The following is a 22,884-nucleotide window of genomic DNA, read 5'->3' on the forward strand; positions in this document are numbered from 1 at the left end:
CACACGCACACACACACACACACACACACACACAGAACTTGTCGAGCTGCGGTGAGAGTCAGAAGCCGCGGAGGAACCGAGTGCTCGGACCGAAGCCAGTGATTTAACGCTAAACTTCACACGTGAGAGTTTCCAGAGTTCCTCAGCAGCTGGAGTGTGATCAGGATGTGTGTGACTCTGGAACATGAGCTTCATGACAGACGCGTCTGCTCTCATGGAGCTGGACTTTAACTAACACCACCATCACCTCCATCACCATCATCATCATCATCACCAGCATCATCATCACCTTCATCACCAGCATCACCATCATCATGTCGTAGAAGTGGCTCAGTCCAGCTCTTCTCCAGGATGGGTGGCTTCAGGATCACTGGGATTTCTCTTGTGGAATGAATGTTCTGGCCGTCAGTGAAGCACAGTTGAGTTTGGTGAAGATTCCTCAGAAGACTGCGATGATGACGATGCTGCTGCTGGACATTTGGGGCGCTTTCCTCCAGACCTGCTTGATAATGATGGTGAGAGCAAACCAGCAGAACCTCAGAGAGACCAGCTGCGACCTCAACACCAAAGTGAGTGCTTTCCTTCAGTACACACTTACAAATCACTTCCTTCAAGTAGATATTAACAATCAAATCAGCTGTTCATGAACATTCACGGTGGAGATAAGAATAGTTATGTATATAAAAGTTATGTAGGACGAATAAGACAGTGATTTAAAGTTCTTCAGCTCTTTGATATGGAGCATGCATGTGTGATAATGAAGTATAACACTGCATCTGACATGTAACCCGCTCTTTGGATGAAGTATTTGTTATTTTTCACTAAATGGATTTAAATCCCAGTGTTTAAATGAAAAGATAAGAGCTCTGAACTCATACTTTCACTGACATTGATAGAGTTTCGTAGGCGCACGTTGCTGAACATAAAACACGATGCTTCTACATCAGCTGACAGTGTTTTGTTAATTATGAACTGTTTCTTTAAAAGTGTTCTGTCACTTTATTTAATATGCATCTGTTGAAAGTTGTTTGTGGAGTGTCAGATTGTCAAAGTTTTCGTTCTGGATGTGTGTTGCCCTCGACACTAATTAGATATTAACTGTCTATTGACTGTGTGTGCTTGTGTGTGTGTGTGTGTGTTTTTATTTATTTATTTTTTATGTCACTTCACTATTGAAGGCATTATCAGATTGTGAATAAACATCAGCTCTTCATTCATCACAGCAGTGTGTGTGTGTGTGTGTGTGTGCTTGTGTGTGTGTGTGTGTGTGTGTGCTTGTGTGTGTGTGTGTGTGCTTGTGTGTGTGTGTGTGAGTGTGTGTGTGAGTGTGTGTGTGCTTGTGTGTGTGTGTGTGTGTGTGCTTGTGTGTGTGTGTGTGCTTGTGTGTGTGTGTGTGTGTGTGTGTGTGCTTGAGTGTGTGTGTGTGCGTGCTTGTGTGTGTGTGTGTGCTTGTGTGTGTGTGTGTGTGTGTGTGTGCTTGTGTGTGTGTGTGTGTGTGTGTGTGTGTGTGTGTGTGTGTGCTTGAGTGTGTGTGTGTGTGTGTGTGCTTGAGTGTGTGTGTGCTTGAGTGTGTGTGTGTGTGTGTGTGTGTGCTTGAGTGTGTGTGTGTGTGTGCTTGAGTGTGTGTGTGTGTGTGTGTGTGTGTGTGTGTGTGTGTGTGTGTGTGTGTGTGCTTGAGTGTGTGTGTGTGTGCTTGAGTGTGTGTGCTTGTGTGTGTGTGCTTGTGTGTGTGTGTGCTTGTGTGTGTGTGTGCTTGTGTGTGTGTGTGTGTGTGTGCTTGTGTGTGTGTGTGCTTGTGTGTGTGTGTGTGTGTGTGTGTGTGTGTGTGCTTGAGTGTGTGTGTTTGAGTGTGTGTGTGCTTGAGTGTGTGTGTGTGTGTGTGTGTGTGTGTGCTTGAGTTTGTGTGTGTGTGTGTGTGTGCTTGAGTGTGTGTGTGCTTGAGTGTGTGTGTGTGTGTGTGTGTGTGCTTGAGTGTGTGTGTGTGTGTGTGTGCGTGCGAGACAGAGTGACATTAACGGGCCAATATTTGGACGTTTGGAGGTTATTGGTAAATAACAAATGTCTGCTACAAAAACAGAAGCTCTTTCCCTTTCAAATGATCATATTTTCATGATTTCTGAAGATCATGTGACACTGAAGACTGGAGGAATGATGCTGAAAATACAGCGGAGCATCACAGAAATAAATTACACTTTAACACAGATTCACACAGAACACAGATGATTTACATTAGAATAATATTTTATAATTTTTACTGTATCAAGCTTTGGTGAGCAGAAGAGACTTCTTTTATAGATGTCACTGAAGTTTCAGCATCAGCCTTTGAAAAGCCCAAACCTCTTCTCTTCTCTTCTCTTCTCCTCTTCTCTTCTCTTCTCTTCTCTTCTCTTCTCTTCTCTTCTCTTCTCTTCTCTTCTCTTCTCTTCTCTTCTCTTTCTGTCGTTCTGTCTGCAGCAAAGCGAGCTCAACTCCTTCCTGTGGACGATAAAGCGAGAGCCGCCCTCGTACTTCTACGGCACCATTCACGTCCCGTACACACGCGTCTGGGACTTCATCCCCGAGAACTCCAAGCAGGCCTTCCAGGAGAGCAGCATGGTTTGCTTCGAGCTGGACCTGACCGACCCGTACACCATCTCAGCGCTGAGCAGCTGCCAGCTGCTGCCGCAGGGACAGAACCTGCAGGACCTGCTGCCCTCAGACATCTACCTGCGGCTCAAGACTCACCTGGAGTACGTCAAGCTCATGCTGCCGTCCTGGATGACCCCGGACCAGCGCGGCAAGGGCCTGTATGCAGACTACCTGTTCAACGCCATCGCCGGGAACTGGGAGCGCAAGCGGCCCGTGTGGGTGATGCTGATGGTCAACTCTCTGACCGAGGCCGACATCAAGACGCGTGGCGTCCCTGTGCTGGACCTGTATCTGGCGCAGGAGGCCCAGAGGATGAGGAAGAGGACGGGAGCCGTGGAGAAGGTGGAGGAGCAGTGCCATCCTCTGAACGGACTCAGCTTCTCTCAGGTCAGTGTTTGAGAACCAGTGCATCCTTAAAATACCAGACCGGTGCTGAATATGAGTGCCGGGAATAATTACGATTTTTTTTGTGTGTGTTTTTGAAAGAAGTATTTTCTGCTCACCAAGGCTGCATTTATCTGATCAAAAATACTGTAAAATTTTTACAATCCTAAAGAGCAGTTTTCTGTGTGAATCTTTGTTAAAGTGTAATTTATTTCTGTGATGCTCCGCTGTATTTTCAGCATCATTCCTCCAGTCTTCAGTGTCACATGATCTTCAGAAATCATTCTGATATACTGTCGACCCTAACAACGCCCCTTAGATGTTAATAATTCACTGTAAACCATTGCTTCACAGGGATTATTGCTTTTTTAATTATACATTTTCACAGAATAAAATAGAACAATTAAAGTATAATGATACTAATAAAAGCAGTATTCTTCCAACAAACAAAGTAGTTCCTCAGAAACAGTTGTGGTTGCAACAAAGTGGTTGCCGAGCAACACACATAAGTAAACAAAGGTGTGTGTTACTTTGTAGAGTAATTTACAACAGCTTTGAACGTGGCTCAGCCAATCAGAATCAAGGACCGGAACTATCTGTTTAATAAGATGTGATTGGTTCTCCTTTGTTTTTGATCACATGAAACATAGTTTGTACGTTAGTTTCACACTCCAAGCACACGATATGCTTACGATGAAACGCTTGCATCAAGACGTCCAATGTGCCGGGCCAGCAGCAGTTTTGGCCTGTCCTGTATTCCACGATGACATCCATATGAAGTGTCTAGCAAACAAATCACACTTCAGATCTGAATAAACAGGAGAATCCAGACGAATGGAGCTCGAAGATCATCCTGTTTCTCTGAGAGCTCAGCGTTCACCGTGTGGGGAATGTTTGCTAAAAAAAACAGCTACTCTGTGGATTTAACTTGTTAAACAAACGAACTCAGTTAACATTCATCATGAAGGTCTAACAAACATGTGGAAAGCATTTGCTTCCCCACTGATGGTAAATTAATAACTTAATATATACTGATATGGATGATGGAGAAAAACAAGATAATACTATGATACGTAAACAGAATAATGACAGTTTACTGTTATATTTTTAGAGCTGCTTAGCAGAATTGAAGTTTGTGTGAAGCAATATCTTCTTGTCCATAATTGTGAAGCTGCTTTTAAACAATCTGTACTGATTTTATAAAGCGCTGACTTGACTTGACATGATAATATTTGTGGTCATATCGCCAGCTCTAAGCTGAATCAGTGATCGATTCAGGAGATAGTAGTGTCCATACTCAGTTCAGTGTTGATTCAGATTCTCGCTGGATCTCAGGACCAAACCAGGAACTGTAAGAACCGGCCAAATCATAACCTCTGGCGCCTTTAACGCGCCTCTGCCTCGAATTCCTCTGGTGTTTTTAATGCTCACCACTTTGTGGCGTTAACTCGCTGCCAAATCACACTTGATTTCAGCAACACGGCCAGTAATGATAAATGGTGTTTGTACAGATGGAGCCCCTTAAACAGCACATTTAAATCTGCCACGATCACAGATGAGTCTCGGAGCGAGCGACCTGCACTCATCAGCTCTCAAACAGCAGAGCGTCTCACGAGTCTGACGCAGAACCAGCTCTGCTCTCGGAGGATGACCGGAGACCAGACTCGTGTGTGTTTCTGCTGCTCATCTACACTTTCAAATCAGATTGAGTGCACTTTCTTCAGAATGCATTCAGCTAAACAGTTGCAGCTCTATGCAGAGCAAACGCTCAACACAATCACATCATATGGATATGTTGGTTACTGTGATCAAGGTTCATTTGCATGCTGCTGGAGCTCAGATGTATATGTCAGACGTGGTTTAAGTACAGTAAACAGTGCTACTGTAAGTGTGTGTGAATGGTGTGTAACTGTCCATGTGCTTTCTGTCTCGTATGATTCACAAACACGTTCACACTGACGTATTTCTCTGGCTCAGTGTGTTATAGTCCTGCAGTAAAAACCTCTCTGTGTTTCTCATTGCTGTGTGGCGTTTCTTTTCAGATGAAGGTGTTTTTACTGTTGTAATAAGGGTCATTACAGGAGTCTCTCTGATTTACTCCAGCATGAAGCAGCAGGATTTTCACAGTTTCTTCAGCAGCAGGTGTTTCTCATTTATTTCCACTTAACAAACACTCACACACTCATGATTGAGAGTTTATCGGGAGTCTGACGCAAAGCCTTGGTCCAGCTGAGACACTCGAGCTGCTCAGGTTTATGTGGGATGTTCCTGAGCTGTGTGATGAGATGCTGTAGGATCAGACTGAACATCGCCCGTCAGAGGACGTCTCTCTCTCTCTCTCTCTGTGTGTGTGTGTGTCTCTCTCTCTCTCTCAGCTGTGACAGTGACACACACACACCTGCACTACTGAGACTCATTCTCTAGAGGTCCGTCCTCGAGTGCCGCTGTTGACCAAACACACAGGTATCAGATGCAGCTCATTCCTCCGCTGTGTCTGGGTCAGTAATGATCTCGTTCTGCTGATCTTCTGATGAGAGGCGTGACAGGAGCTGTCAGTGTGTGTGTGTGTGTGTGTGTGTGTGTTAGAGTAGATCTCATGTCGATCAGCCCGAGGCGTCTCAGGTGGGAACAGGCTTCACAGATCCGACCCTCGGGCGACATCACTGATCAGCCTCAGAGAGACCAGAGAAGAGCGAAGCTACTTACTCTAATCATTACCCACGCTTAACAGAACAAGCACTTCAGTACTATTTTAAAACTTGGTCCTTTATTTAGAATTTGCTGACTTTAACACGAGCGACACACAGATCCGTCAGAACAGACTCGTGTGTGCTCTGGGATTGTATTTAAAGTGGTCAGCATTACCACCCAGTTCTGGACGGCGGTGATGTAATGGCTGTCCCACAATCCCCTCCTGCAGCAGATGAAAGACGCTGGTGTCAAACTCTCTTTCACGCCGGTGGTCACTCGCTCTCTGAAGTCTCTCTGCTCCTCTGACCGATCTACAGAGCGGATCGTACTGTGGAGCTGTTGTTGTTGGCTAGCGGCTCCTGAGGGTCCCGCGGGTGAAAGCGTTTGTCCGTTCATTCGTTCTCTCACTCTCCCGTGGCCTGCACCTCTGTATTGTTTACTTTTTGTCCCGGTTGAGAGAGAATTCCACTCACTCGCTTGAAACGCCCGCATTTTCTGGGTCGCTTACACTCAAAGAGTGTTTGTCTTTGGGGATGGAGCTCTTGTGTGTGTGTGTGTGTGTGTGTGTGTGTGTGTGTGTGTGTGTGTGTGTGTGCTCACTGACCTCATAAAAACTACACACACACTCTCTCACAGTGAACATGCTGATGGTCTGCTCGTTGTTTAAAGCTGATATTCACACAGTCCGAGATCAGGATGAGTTTGTTTCTTCATCAGGTTTGTAGAAGTGTAGCACTGCATCAGTGTCTCATCAATGGATGCTCTGCAGTGAATGGGTGCCGTTAGAATGAGAGTCTGATAAAAACATCACAATAATCCACAGCACTCCAGTCCATCAGTGAACATCTGGAGAAGACAAAAGATGAAACATTAAAAAAAAATTTATATATATATATATATATACAACAAGCCCAGCCCAGGTGACGAAAAGTAACACAAAAGTTACTTAATGCATGACTTTCCATAAAAAGTAACAAAGTAACACAATTAGTTACTTTTTTAGGGATTAACACATTATTAAATTTCAAATGGACTTCGCCATCACTGTCTATCATTAAGAAGGTTTTAACTTGAAACTGTTGCTCCCAAATAACATTCAAATCCATAATCCATAATAATGCTTTGTTTAGGATCCACTGGTGAGCAACTGATGGACTGAAGGCCTGAGGGGGGCACATTTTCATTTTGGGTGAACTATTAGTTTAATGCAAGCATCTTTACAGTACTGAACATGAAATAAATTGTGTCATTGTCACAAGGGAGTTTAGCACCACAGTATCTTTGTTTCCAGGCAGAACATTAAAGATCGTGACACACACATCTCACAGAAATCCTGTAGAATTCAGCCAATCCGATGACGACTTCAACACTCCTGAAGTGTTTCCACTTTTGTGTCCCATGCACCAGACGTTTAGCTAACGCCCACCTGTTACCTAATCACCACAGACCAATGGAAGTGTGAAGGCATTTACCAGCCGGAGAGAACTTAGTAGGAAAGTCACTTTGGCAAACGGTTTTGATCTTGATTTCACTTATCAACCTTTGTCTTTTGTTTCTTTCTCTTTACTTTGGTTAACATTTCTGAAGACACACCTTTCAGTTCTCATCTCAAACAAATCCTTATATACAGTAGGGTTATAACTGGCACTTCATAGTATTTTTAACTTGTTACTCACCATGAAAATAGGCACTGAAGCTGCTGCGGCGTTAAAAAACAAAACAACTTCGGTGTTGTGTATGTTCTGTTCTCATACTCTTTTTGCTCTTCTCTTTTCCAAGCATTTGTCAGAATTCCTCTGAAATTCCTCATGCACAGGACGGTTTTCCTCCCTCATAATCACACAGAGAGATGAACTCAGAAACAACTCCATTTTAAATATGTTTAGAATCTGCAGCCACTCTCACGTGCGTGTGTGTGTGTGTGTGTTTGTTTGCGGTCAGACGGATGGACTCAGTTTCAGTGTCTACATCAATTTTGAATTTGGTTGAGAAGCCACAAACGGCGATGGCTCACAGCCACATGTGGATCCATTTCTTTGGGGTTCAGAGGTTATCTTCACATATTTTCCACTATGATGGGTCTTGGGCTGAAGCCAAGCATACACGTGCATCTTCACATTGTGCATGTGAGTTCAGTCTCAGGAATGACGAGTTTCTACCTTATTTACCTCTAAAGGTTCAGAGTAGTGACTCAGAGTAGTGGTATGTGCCATCAAGGTACTTCTATAAACCTTTTAGGGGTAAATGTAAGGGTTATGCACCAGTGACAAGATGTTGCACCACTAAAGGTACAATTTTTATTTTTCTTAAGAATGTTAGGACATGATAAACATTATAATAATTAACTCTTGTACAGTTTTCATATGCGTCGTTATTGTGCTTGGACTCACTAAGAGACTTTTGGACTTTTTATGTTTAGAATCAGTCAAGATGTCTGGAGCAAGAGGTGCTTTCAGTCCCTGTTTCAGCTCAGTGGTTCCTGCGAGCTGATTGGCTGAGGCTGCGTGTGTGGGCCGGATGAAGCTGTCAATCAAAGCACAGTCACTTTAGCATGTGACACTGATTCTGTCAGACAGTGTAAATATTTGGCTGTGATTGAGCAGTAAGGTAAACACGGGGCTGTGGGGCAAAACCCAGACTAAATGACCTGTGTTTCTCTAGACTGATCAAAGCACTTCTGCATCGCAGCTACGCAGACCTGCATGTGTCTGTTCATCGCATAACCGCACCGCAATTAGTTCCAGACAAGAACCGCCTACTTAGAATAACATTAGACTTAAAATCACATTACAGCTCAAGATTGATGGCTTACAGCTTGTGCGTTTCCATAAATACATATACTATCAGTGCATTAGTGGTTCTATTTGGAGAAATGGGCCATTGAATCATTCATTCAAATTATTATTTTCAAACAGTAATTTACTAAGGAACACATTTCTCTCCTGATTCAGACCAGAACATTTTTTCACTAGAGAAAGTGTTATTATGGATTATGGACTCATATTTCGTATTTATGACACTGAATCAGAGCATAATTAGAATAGACAAAAAATGCATTTCCATAAACACATACATTTCTGTTTTTAATGATTCACTGAATCATTCATTCAACTGATTCATTCAGAAATCAAATAAGTGACTCACTTGAATCATTCAGCACTCAAATAATTCAGTGATTCACTGTGCCTAATTCTTAAATCATAATTTAAATATATTACTCATTTCGTTGATTAATTCAGAAAAATTAAATGACTGATGATTAAATTAGTTTATGAGTGTGTCACTTTTATATGTGCAGAGACAAAAGTTATTAAATGTGTTATTGATTTATTTGATCGCATTATGATTCTCTTAAAGCACTGGGTAACTCCTCTGAGAGTTAAACTTGAATTGTCACGTAGCTTATGAAGAGTGTTAAATGGATTCATGCAGGGCTGTGACGGTGGCAGACTTTTGGACCAACTACACGACAAATCCCCAGCAGTAAACCGCCTCGTCCTGGATGTCACCGGTGGCAGTAGACAACAGCCCTAGATTTCTGAACCAAAACAATACAGCGTAAAACGATTCTGCTGAATGTTACTGACTGAACTCTATGCAAACTTTTGAAAAACTAGTTTCAAAGTGCAAGGTTTTGGAATTGATACAGTCACTGTCTCTGTGTTACTCTAATAATGTGAATGTTCGGTCTATAGGCATGCATGATTTTCTTTACCTGGTGACATCGCCATCTACTGGCCTGGCATGCATAACACAACATTTTCAGTCATATTTGTGGATCTGTAAGAATGGTGATCAGTTTGACAGTGTTGTCATCTGTTTTTCAAAAATAGTACACTATTGTCATGTTTATAATTTAATTTTTAAAGAAACCACAATGATATATACTGTATATATATGTTTGAGTGAGTGCTTCGGAGTGTGTTCTGACACGGAGTCTAATCAAAGCCAAACTCGACTCACAGAATGAATGCTGTGAACAAACACACACACGGCTGCTCTGTTCTGAATTAGCGTGTGCTTGAGCTCAGTGTTATGCATCACGTCACTCCTCTGCTGCTGGTTAAATGCATGCAGGGCATCGTGGGAAAGTTTCCCAGCTTATCAGAGTCCATTCACAAATACTGTGGCCGCACTGCAGCACTGTCTCCAGCGGCGCACCGCGAGCTTTGGCTTTGTTTGTGTTCTTAACTGCTGGGAAAACTGAGTGTGGATGATGTCATGAGAAAGAGAAGGGTGCCTTTGACGGCGTCCATTAGCACGAGATTCAGAGGACATCCATCGCTCACAGACAGATGCTCACAATAACAGCTACAGCGGCTGCTGACTGAGTCAGAGCATACAGATATCTACAGACAGACTTCAGATGTTCAGAGTCTCTCTTAAAGCCTGTTATCATATCATTAACCTCTACACATGGTGATATTCTGTTTATTATAAGCAAGCTACTGTTTTGTCATCTGCCGCTTTAACTGCTTGAGCTCCTTAAAGGAGGACGATGTTATCATTTCACTTCTGATGTGGACTTGTGTGTGATGAGTGATTCTTGTGCAAATTTTTGTCTCACATGAAGACGTGCGGGACGGTAGAAGTTAACTAAACTGTTAGACTTTGCCGTAATTTTATGGTTATTGTTTTTGGTGTAAATGGGCCTTAAGACTGATATTATTTCAGCCCTGTCACAGCTATGATGATGCGTTTCAGCTGATTTACTTGTGACGAGAATAAGGACGTTTGTCTAAAACAGTGCTTGGGAAACCTGTTTGGACTCCATCATCATTGTTATGTCTTGGTGCAGAAATCACACACTTAATGTAATGGGTCACTTTCCATCACAAAGCTGAATTGTTGACTTTCATAGGGCCACAGTGGCACAGATAAGAACTCACTCTGGTTCCCGTGTGTAAATGTGGCCAGTGACCCACAGAATGGACACAACGGAGGAAGAAATATCATTCATTCAGCCCAGTCTCTTTCATTGAGAGCCTCCTCCTCCTCCACGCCATAATTTAAGGGGCTGAAAGGCTCTTTTGCTGCTGTCGAGGGGTAGCTGCTCCGCTGAAGATGCTTTGGAGGGAGTTTGGGAGGCTAGCGAGGTGGCGATAGGCTAATTTGAGCAGCATAAAGCCGGTGCGCTTTCAAATGCAGAGCAGGAGGCTTTGATGAGCGCAGGATGAAAGCGCAGGGAGCCCAGCGGCCGACGGAGGCCCTTTGTCCCAGACAAGAAGGCATCTGCTGGGCTCTGCCCTCCTCTCTGGGACGAGCCCCTCAAACAATGACGGACGGGCCAGAGAGTGTCACCGACACTGATGAAAAGAGCTCGAGTGTGTGTGTGTGTGAAAACTCTTAAACTCATCTGCAGTGTTTTGTTGTGAGCTCACAGGTGGAGGAAACTTGATAGATTCTTCTTTTGGGAGCAAATACACTTGTTTGTTTGGAAGAGGAGGTACTGTGAGTGATCAGTCTAAACTGTGTGTGTGTGTGAGAGAGAAGAGAGAGAGAGAGAGAGAGAGTGAGTGAGTGAGTGAGTGAGTGAGTGAGTGAGTGAGTGAGTGTGTGTGTGTGTGTGTGTGTGTGTGTGTGTGTGTGTAAACTGGGGGATTTCATGGTGACACAATGGTGAGCTGCAGCAGCAGCTAGAACTAATTGAGAGCAGCTCTCCTCCTTTGATGTGTGAGAGATTGACTCGGCTTCGCAGAACCAGACACTAACACACAAGGTCAGTCCTCACTAGTTTACTGGTCAAACCTCTGAATGTTAAAGTGAGATATATACAGTGCTCGTGTGTGATCAGACATAAACGATTCCTCAGATCACAAGTGTTGCATGTATGTTGTGGTTCAGTGTCAGACTCACAAACACTTTCACTGATCAGCTGCACTCCACTAAAATATACTCAAGTAATTTCTTAGAATGTCTTCATAGAAATACTCAATTAATTATATATGTATTATTTTAAGTAATTAGTGAGCACCTAACTTTAATAGTATTTTTGTTATTGTTATATTGCATATTTCTTTTTCTTGTCATTGCCGTTTTGTTTTTAACACTTTGGCAATACTGAATGTACACTGAACATAATGATGCCAATTAACTACTTTAAATTTAAATAAAGATAACTGGTGTACATTGTACAAAAAATACTATTTAAAACTTTCTAAATCAAAGTTTTACATTTAATTCACTGTTTCTTGCTGTTTCTTTGTCATTATTTGTGAAATATACAAGCAGTTTCTGAGCTAAAGTTGTTTCTGAGTAGCTTCTACACCAGTGTTGATTCTGTGGAACAGTTCTGTCATGATTATTCCCTCCTTTTGCATAAATGCAGCATCATGAATTGGATTTAAGTGGAGCTGTTTTGGTGTTAAAGGAGAGTTAAGTTTAAAATGATTTGAGGCAAACTTCATCAAAGTGCCATGAATCAGCTCCATTCATGCTGGGTTCAGATGGGCTTGCAGGGGTCAGTTGCATAAACTGTCTCAACTAGTCTTACAAATTAGTCATCGATTTTCTTTCTTAAGAACTGCCCATAACTTTATTTGACTGTTCTAATCTGAATCCGAACAGTAAGATGTTTGGTCACGTTTATGCATGAGCAATGAGCAGAATAAGCACTAAAGCACTTGTGCACTGTGTTTCAGGTGATCTTCGCTCTGAATCAGACGCTCCTGCAGCAGGAGAGTCTCCGCACCGGGAGCCTGCAGGTGCCCTTCACCACAGAGCACCTGATCAAACACTACAACTGTGGAGACCTCAACTCCATCATCTTCAGCCACGAAACCTCGCAGGTACCCATTAGCATCCAGAGATGGAATTACAGTCTTATTTTTCCTAGACACAGGCATATAGATTTGCTTATCATCAACCTAACAGTGAAATTAGACATTATGTTTCCTGAAGATGGAACCCAGAGGGAAAAGATAGGGCGAAAAAAGGACAGGACCTAAGATAGAGCCTTGAGGCACACCACAGGATAGATTGCGAAGGGAAGAAGAAAAATGTACTTTGACGCAATGTATTTTGTTTAAAGCGCTATATAAATAAAGGTGACATTGACATTGACATAGTAAATATTGAAATGAACATGAGCTGTTAATTAATAAATGTTTAATAAATGCTGTAAAAGTGTTGTTCATGCCTAGTTCATGACATGTTAACAAAAGTAGTAAACTAATGTTAACTAATAAACCTTATTGTAAAGTGTTACCAAATATTTAACTGGAAAACAGGACAAAAATGCAGTGTAATAAATTGTGCATTCTCTGTTTTTATTAATATTCAGTAATATTACTGATTTAACTGCACTGGATGAGATCAATTTGTATTGGATACATTTTACAACACTAACACTGTTATTTTTCCTGTTTCTTGGAAAAACTGCTCTGAAAGGCTTTGAATAGTATGAAATAGAAATCAATGCGGCTGTTTTTCGAACCTAAACTGGAACGATATGGATCTGTTTTGCGTCCAGGTGCCGAACTTCAAGAACGTGACGCTGCCAGCGAGCGAGCAGGTGACAGCGCAGGAGATCGAGCACTACTTCAGACAGGAGCTGATCTACAAGCGTAACGAGCGCATGGGCCGGCGCGTCCGAGCGCTGCTGGAGGAGCATCCTGACAAGAGCTTCTTCTTCGCCTTCGGAGCAGGTCAGTCTCCTCGGGACGCTCCTGGATCCTGTGACTCTGAAGTCTCTTTTGATCTGTATTTTCTCTGTCTTCAGTTTCTGGTAGGGTTAGTTGAGTGTGAGCGGCCAGAGGCGGATCATGGAATGAAGTGATGTTTTCTGTGACTTGCACTCTTTGATGTGACTCGTTTCTGACCTCAGTTTGCAAATGTCCCCAGGTTTTTGGCTCGTAGCTCGAATGCAAACACTACTGCTAAAAAATAATGGAGGACTCATTTCGCAGAGATTAAATGAGATTATGCTCTTTCTAGGAACAAATCTTGACTTTAAACCCCTGAGAAATTGACTTTATTTCTCAGAAGAAAGTTTGTAGCCGTAGTGCTCGCCTTAATTGTGCCTTTGATGAAGCGTCCTTCACAATAAAGCTTTCCTCCTAGAGATGGCCGCTCTCTGGCGGTTCACCGTGAGGTCATGTGTAGATCAGCGTTAAATGAAATGATGTGGAAATCTGATCAAAGCTGCTTAGAACAAATGACTCGAGTTATTTTGGTAGCGGCCATGGCACTCATGCAGTAATTGCAGTTTTGTTCATTTAGAGAAACTGGACTAATGGCCGAAAAACACATGCAATCTGCTCACCGCAACATATTCTGCTTCATTTAACTCCAGATGTAAAGCAGGGAGATTATAAACACGAGGAAACTTGCTTCTCAAACTGAATTTTCAGCATCTGTAACACTTTAGAATTGGGAACACAAAGTTTAGGTATGGGGTCAGGTTAAAAGATCTCAAATATGGTCATGCAGAATATGTGCTTTATAATTACCAATAAACAGACAATATGCTAGTAATACGTAACTAGTTAATAGAGAGAACTGATCCTTAAAATAAAGTGTTAACTCAGCATCATTCCTCCAGTCTTCAGTGTCACATGATCCTTCAGAAATCAGTCTAACATGATGATTTGCTGCTCATTTGTACTGTATGTATGCAGATAAAATAGAATATACTTGTATATCCAACTTTATATAAAGAGCAGGGCAATAATATAGTGACAATTTGCAATGATATAAACATTTGAGCAGTTGAGATTAGCTATATATACAGCACATTGCTTTCTGTGAGTGTTGTATGTGTGTTAGTGATGGTAGCAAACTATCAGACTCCAGTGTGTTCTTAAGACAGTAAGCGAACTCCTCAAACATGCTAGCGACCGCACATGAATGAAGAACTGGGGTTAAACTGTTCTGTGGTGATCTGTCTGAGCACAGCCCAGAGTCACGTTTGGGTTAGTCTGTGGGCTTTGTTTGTTTGACTGGAGCTGATAAGATAAAGAGAGCATGTTGATCAGGGTTAAAACAACAGCAGCGCCGCGAGACAATACTCGCAATTAGCATTCCATGGTGTGCTCATTAGCAGTGATCTCAGGCCAGCGGGGGACCTTAATCTTGAATCTGAATCTTGAGTCTTGAGTCTTGAATCTGAATCTTGAATCTGAATCTTGAGTCTTGAATCTGAATCTTGAGTCTTGAATCTTGAATCTGAATCTGAATCTTGAGTCTTGAATCTGAATCTTGAGTCTTGAGTCTGAATCTTGAGTCTTGAGTCTGAATCTTGAGTCTTGAGTCTGAATCTTGAATCTGAATCTTGAATCTGAATCTTGTGCACCGTTGCAGAACAGTTAAACTTAAATATTCAGATGTGTGCAGCACATTTTATGGAGGACTGTTTCCTGATCCTGGGAAGGTGCGTAACATTTACGTCATACACTTGATGCATTCAGCCAATCACAACAGACTAGATAGCTGGCCAATCAGAGCACACTTCGCTTTTCAGACCGATGAGCTTTGTAAAATTCAATATGTTTCAGAAAGACGGGGCATAGAGGAGAAACAGTAATGCACATTATGTGGAAAATAATGTTTTTAAACATTAAACCACGTAATGTCATTGGACTGCTTTAATTGGTTTGTCCAGTTATTTCACAGTCAGGAAAGAGAATGAGGAGACAGAAAAAAAGCAACAAACTAAAAATCCTTTGGGTTTGAGAGTCGGATCCTTCACTTCTTTAGTGTGAATTCAGTTTTTGATCATTTGTATTAAATCATAAAACAGAATCCATCAAAATTTTAACTGACAACACAGAGTTTCATAGAGTCTTATTATTGTTATTAAATTATCAAACTGTTAAAGTTTTATTAATTAAAAGGATTAGACGTCTTTTTTGATTGATTATAATTACCTTAATTAAACCATTCAAATGGAATCCAGAACCACAGAAAGCATGGGATCAGTGAAGTGACTGCAGCGGTTGTTCTCTCTTCTCATCACTAAAAGAAGAGATTTGGGCTGCTGTTCAATCCTGATGGAATGATGTGAGGAAATATGATGTTCAGCATCTGGAAACGATCAGGATTCCCCGTTCTTCAGCTCACAAACACATCTGAACGTCTGTGTCTCCGTGTGTTGTGTCTGTCAGTGGATGCTGAAGAGCCATCGTCAGTTTTCTACTGGTTCTACTGTCCTGGTTTCTTCCGTCCTCTCTTGCGTGTTGTTTGTAGTGGTTGTGTTGTTCTCCTGTGGTTATCTTAGTTACTGTATTAATTATTTTTCCGGTTAGTATTACTCAGTCCAGAGTTTATGTGTCACCACATGGCATATTATTTCACTTGTTTTATTAGTTACCAGAAATCTAACCTGATATTTCAGTATGGTTTCATAATGTATGAGAAGTTTTGGTAATAAAACTATTCAGCCGATCAATAAATAATCTTTTTTATGAGTAGTTTGACTAGAATAAATTTTAAATATGGTCTGGAAAATAGTTTCAGATTGAATCCTAAAATACGTTATATATAATATAATAAAAAAAGCAGCTTTATTTATAAATGAGCATAGTTGCTTTTTTAAATTTGTTTATTAAAGCCTATTTTAAAATGAGTGCAGATGCTTTTTTTATTATTATTTAATGTATTTCTATTAAGATCTTATTGGCTGTGCTGCTTTTAATGCAGATAGATGATGGTTTGATTTAGTAACATGTCAAGGGATTGTTTAATAGGATTTTTGAAGGAATCGAACCATGATCTTGGCGTTGCGAGTGCCCTGATCTACTGCCCGCTGTGGCATGACATTTGTACTACTGACTTTTAATTTCTTTAATTTTGTTTTTTGAATGCTGTCGATCAGCGCGGCTCTCATGATTAAACTGACGACGCAGATCTGGCTCCAGGATTAGATGAGATTTAAACAAAGTCTCAACACACGACGCACCGTACCGGAGTGTGAACATCAGCGCAGCTGTTTGTTTTCACACTGAAGCCGCTTCCTCTTTCATCCCTCCGTCGAGCTGAAACATCCTGTAAGTGTTCAGCTCTGCTTTAGTTGGCAGAGACACAGAGAGATCGAGCCAGAGATACACAATCCCACAAGAACTCGACTCCAGCCTCTGCCACCAAAAACACACACACACACACACACACACACACACACACACACACTACCCGCTCGCTGCTAGTGCAAGCACAAAAGTAGTCCCGGCCCGCGCGTGTAGCCTGTCAGATACCCCGCCGCCAATCAAATTATGGCGTTTCTTGTACTGTCGTCGTCCTGGCCGTTAGAATCGATCCAAATAGCAGTGCAAAGATACAAATAGCAGTTCAAAGGAGCTTGCTAAATATTGGTGGGGACAAATTTGTAATCTCAAAATATTGATAGGGACTAGTACTAGCGTCCCCCCCTAAACCTACGCCCATGACTGTTAGTCAAAGTCAAAGTCACCTTTATTTATATAGCGCTTTAAACAAAATACATTGCGTCAAAGCAACTGAACAACATTCATTAGGAAAACAGTGTCAATAATGCAAAAATGATAGTTAAAGGCAGTTCATCATTGGATTCAGTGATGCCATCTCTGTTCAGTTAAATAGTGTCTGTGCATTTATTTGCAATCAAGTCAACGATATCGCTGTAGATGAAGTGTCCCCAACTAAGCAAGCCAGAGGCGACAGCGGCAAGGAACTGAAACTCCATCGGTGACAGAATGGAGAAAAAAACCTTGGGAGAAACCAGGCTCAGTTGGGGGGCCAGTTCTCCTCTGACCAGACGAAACCAGTAGTTCAATTCCAGACTGCAGCAAAGTCAGATTGTGCAGAAGAATCATCTGTTTCCTGTGGTCTTGTCCTGGTGCTCCTCTGAGACAAGGTCTTTACAGGGGATCTGTATCTGGGGCTCTAGTTGTCCTGGTCTCCGCTGTCTTTCAGGGATGTAGAGGTCCTTTCTAGGTGCTGATCCACCATCTGGTCTGGATACGTACTGGATCCGGGTGACTGCAGTGACCCTCTGATCTGGACACAGACTGGATCTGGTGGCCACGGTGACCTCGGAACAAGAGAGAAACAGACAAATATTAGCGTAGATGCCATTCTTCTAATGATGTAGCAAGTACATAGGGTGTTATGGGAAGTGTTCCCGGTTCCGGTTTAGCTAATTAATGCAGCCTTAAAATCCTTTAACGGATTTGGATATTAAAAGCATATTAGTATGTTATGTGTAAGCCAGGTTAAAGAGATGGGTCTTTAATCTAGATTTAAACTGCAAGAGTGTGTCTGCCTCCCAAACAATGTTACGTAGGTTATTCCAGAGTTTAGGCGCCAAATAGGAAAAGGATCTGCCGCCTGCAGTTGATTTTGATATTCTAGGTATTATCAAATTGCCTGAGTTTTGAGAACGTAGCGGACGTAGAGGATTGTAATGTAAAAGGAGCTCATTCAAATACTGAGGTGCTAAACCATTCAGGGCTTTATATGTAATAAGCAATATTTTAAAATCTATGCGATGCTTGATAGGGAGCCAGTGCAGTGTTGACAGGACCGGGCTAATATGGTCATACTTCCTGGTTCTAGTAAGAACTCTTGCTGCTGCATTTTGGACTAGCTGTAGTTTGTTTACTAAGCGTGCAGAACAACCACCCAATAAAGCATTACAATAATCTAACCTTGAGGTCATAAATGCATGGATTAACATTTCTGCATTTGACATTGAGAGCATAGGCCGTAATTTAGATATATTTTTGAGATGGAAAAATGCAGTTTTACAAATGCTAGAAACGTGGCTTTCTAAGGAAAGATTGCGATCAAATAGCACACCTAGGCTCCTAACTGATGACGAAGAATTGACAGAGCAACCGTCAAATCTTAGATAGTGTTCTAGGTTATTACAAGCGGAGTTTTTAGGTCCTATAATTAACACCTCTGTTTTTTCAGAATTTAGCAGTAAGAAATTACTCGTCATCCAGTTTTTTATATCGACTATGCAATCCATTAGTTTTTCAAATTGGTGTGTTTCACCGGGCTGCGAAGAAATATAGAGCTGAGTATCATCAGCATAACAGTGAAAGCTAACACCATGTTTCCTGATGATGTCTCCCAAGGGTAACATATAAAGCGTGAAGAGTAGCGGCCCTAGTACTGAGCCTTGAGGTACTCCATACTGCACTTGTGATCGATATGATACATCTTCATTCACTGCTACGAACTGATGGCGGTCATATAAGTACGATTTAAACCATGCTAATGCACTTCCACTGATGCCAACAAAGAGTTCAAGTCTATGCAAAAGAATTTTGTGGTCAATTGTGTCAAACGCAGCACTAAGATCCAATAAAACTAATAGAGAGATACACCCACGATCAGATGATAAGAGCAGATCATTTGTAACTCTAAGGAGAGCAGTCTCAGTACTATGATACGGTCTAAATCCTGACTGGAAATCCTCACATATACCATTTTTCTCTAAGAAGGAATATAATTGTGTGGATTCTACCTTTTCTAGTATCTTGGACAGAAAAGGGAGATTCGAGATCATCTATAATTAACTAGTTCTTTTGAGTCTAGTTTTGTTTTTCTTTTTTTTATGAGAGGCTTAATAACAGCCAGTTTGAAGGTTTTGGGGACATAATGACAAACTTTATCATTTGTTTATCCATATTGCTTCTGTTTTTTATTTGTTGAACCTCAATTAAATTGTTAATCTTAACTTGGTTTGGACGTTTTTTGTATTTTCTAGTTCGGGGAACAGACACAGTCTCTATAGTGTGATATCTAGGTGAAAAAGTCTCTATGTGCTGAGAATTAACTGACCTCTGTGACGGGAGGCAGCTAGCAGACGGTCGGTTTAGCCAGTCTGTCTGCTTCCTGACCTGGGCCCCAGTTAGTCAAGTATAAACACTAAGACTATTTGCCATATTTCTAGAGAGAAGAGTGGCGCCACCCCAGGAGGGATGAAGACCATCTCTTTTAAACAGGTCAGGTCTGCCCCAAAAGCTCGTCCAATTGTCTATGAAACCTATGTTATTCTGTGGGCACCACTTAGACATCCAGCCATTGAGTGATGACAATCTGCTATGCATCTCATCACCACGGTAAGCAGGGAGGGGCCCAGAGCATATTACAGTGTCTGACATCGTGCTTGCAAGTTCACACACCTCTTTAATGTTATTTTTAGTGATCTCCGACTGGCGAAGTCGAACATCATTAGCGCCGGCATGAATAACAATCTTACTGTATTTACGTTTAGCATTAGCCAGCACTTTTAAATTTGCCAAGATGTCAGGCGCACTGGCTCCCAGTAAACATTTGACTATGGTGGCTGGTGTCTCTATATTCATGTTCCGTACAATAGAATCACCAATAACTAGAGCACTTTCATCAGGTTTCTCAGTGGGTTCATCACTGAGTGGGGAGAACCTGTTTAATGTTTTGATCGGAACAGAAGAGCGGTGTTTTGACCCACGACTACGCTGCCTCAACGTCACCCAGTTGCCCTGCTGCAGAGGCTCTGTTTCCGGAACCGAACAATGTACAGGAATCCCTGAGCTAGACACATCCAAAGCCGTATCTAGAGCCCTAACATTCTTACTGTCCTCAATTAAAGTTTGGATGCGTGTCTCTAATTCTGAAATCTTCTCTGTCAGCCTAACTATTTCCCTGCATTTATCACATGTGAATCCCTCATCTGCGACAGAGATAGATAAACTGTACATGTGGCAAGAGGTGCAAATAACAATAGCAGGAGAAGTCATTACTCACTGTGCTTGATGAAATATTCTTACTGCGGTTATTTGATGAACTTGTGAAAAAGAATTAATGGAGACCTTGAAGAGTGTTCGTGAATCGTGCCTCTTATCTGTCCTTCACGCGCTCCACTGTTTACCGCCTGAGACTGTCACAGGATTGCGCTCGTGCTCCGTTCGTCTCTGACGCAGCTGACGTGTGATCTAGGACTCGTCAAAAAAAAAATCAATGTTTTTTCAAAGTCAATTCTGCTCACCAAGGCTGCATTTATTTTATAAAAAAAAATAGTACCAAAGATTTCTGATTCTGTATTTTCAGCATCATTCCTCCAGTCTTCAGTGTCACATGATCTTCAGAAATCAGAATAATATGATGAATTAGGCTACTGCTCAAGAAACATTTCTGATTATTATCAATGTTGAAATTACCCTCCATAGTTGTGCTGCACAATATTTTTGTGGAAACTCTGATATAGTAGGCTACCATTCAAAAGATTGGGATAAGTAAGATTTCAAAAAGTAATGTTATCACATCAGACAGTGCACTATAGACCCCCTGAGGAACAGTTCCACTCATTCTCTACCATAGGAGAGGAAGAATTGTATAAACTTGTTAAATCATCTAAACCAACAACATGTATGTTAGACCCTATACCATCTAAGCTCCTAAAAGAGGTGCTTCCAGAAGTCATAGATCCTCTTCTGACTATTATTGATTCCTCATTGTCTTTATGTCCCCAAAACCTTCAAACTGGCTGTTATTAAGCCTCTCATCAAAAAACCACAACTTGACCCCAAAGAACTAGTTAATTATAGACCAATCTCGAATCTCCCTTTTCTGTCCAAGATACTAGAAAAGGTGGTATCCACACAATTATATTCCTTCTTAGAGAAAAATGGTATATGTGAGGATTTCCAGTCAGGATTTAGACCGTATCATAGTACTGAGACTGCTCTTCTTAGAGTTACAAATGATCTGCTCTTATCATCTGATCGTGGGTGTATCTCTCTATTAGTTTTATTGGATCTTAGTGCTGCGTTTGACACAATTGACCACAACATTCTTTTGCATAGACTTGAATACTTTGTTGGCATCAGTGGAAGTGCATTGGCATGGTTTAAATCGTACTTATATGACCGCCATCAGTTCGTAGCAGTGAATGAAGATGTATCCTATCGATCACAAGTGCAGTATGGAGTACCTCAAGGCTCAGTACTAGGGCCGCTACTCTTCACGCTTTATATGTTACCCTTGGGAGATATCATCAGGAAACATGGTGTTAGCTTTCACTGTTATGCTGATGATACTCAGCTCTATATTTCTTCGCAGCCCGGTGAAACACACCAATTTGAAAAACTAATGGATTGCATAGTCGATATAAAAAACTGGATGACGAGTAATTTCTTACTGCTAAATTCTGAAAAAACAGAGGTGTTAATTATAGGACCTAAAAACTCTGCTTGTAATAACCTAGAACACTGTCTAAGACTTGATGGTTGCTCTGTCAATTCTTCGTCATCAGTTAGGAACCTAGGTGTGCTATTTGATCGCAATCTTTCCTTAGAAAGCCACGTTTCTAGCATTTGTAAAACTGCATTTTTCCATCTCAAAAATATATCTAAATTACGGCCTATGCTCTCAATGTCAAATGCAGAAATGTTAATCCATGCATTTATGACCTCAAGGTTAGATTATTGTAATGCTTTATTGGGTGGTTGTTCTGCACGCTTAGTAAACAAACTACAGCTAGTCCAAAATGCAGCAGCGAGAGTTCTTACTAGAACCAGGAAGTATGACCATATTAGCCCGGTCCTGTCAACACTGCACTGGCTCCCTATCAAGCATCGCATAGATTTTAAAATATTGCTTATTACTTATAAAGCCCTGAATGGTTTAGCACCTCAGTATTTGAATGAGCTCCTTTTACATTATAATCCTCTACGTCCGCTACGTTCTCAAAACTCAGGCAATTTGATAATACCTAGAATATCAAAATCAACTGCAGGCGGCAGATCCTTTTCCTATTTGGCGCCCAAACTCTGGAATAACCTACCTAACATTGTTCGGGAGGCAGACACACTCTTGCAGTTTAAATCTAGATTAAAGACCCATCTCTTTAACCTGGCTTACACATAACATACTAATATGCTTTTATTATCCAAATCCGTTAAAGGATTTTTAGGCTGCATTAATTAGGTAAACCGGAACCGGAAACACTTCCCCTAACACCCTATGTACTTGCTACATCATTAGAAGAATGGCATCTACGCTAATATTTGTCTGTTTCTCTTTTGTTCCGAGGTCACCGTAGCCACCAGATCCAGTCTGTGTCCAGATCAGAGGGTCACTGCAGTCACCCGGATCCAATACGTATCCAGACCAGATGCTGGATCAGCACCTAGAAAGGACCTCTACATCCCTGAAAGACAGCGGAGACCAGGACAACTAGAGCCCCAGATACAGATCCCCTGTAAAGACCTTGTC

The 22,884-nt window shown here is 41.6% G+C and overlaps 1 protein-coding gene across 1 annotated transcript in view; it reads left to right on the forward strand.

The window, feature by feature from the left end:
* Positions 1-331: 331 nt before the first annotated feature.
* The window catches only part of LOC132131872 (metalloprotease TIKI1-like), a 38,445-nt gene continuing 15,892 nt past the window's right edge, over positions 332-22,884 (forward strand). The window contains exons 1-4 of the mRNA XM_059544006.1: positions 332-569; positions 2,455-3,015; positions 12,345-12,491; positions 13,175-13,349. Coding sequence (XP_059399989.1) covers positions 390-569; positions 2,455-3,015; positions 12,345-12,491; positions 13,175-13,349 — 1,063 coding nt within the window. The 5' untranslated portion in view covers positions 332-389. The remainder of the gene's footprint in view (positions 570-2,454; positions 3,016-12,344; positions 12,492-13,174; positions 13,350-22,884) is intronic.

The sequence above is a fragment of the Carassius carassius genome, chromosome 4 (assembly GCF_963082965.1).
Source record: "Carassius carassius chromosome 4, fCarCar2.1, whole genome shotgun sequence".
Classification (NCBI taxonomy): Eukaryota; Metazoa; Chordata; class Actinopteri; order Cypriniformes; family Cyprinidae; genus Carassius; species Carassius carassius.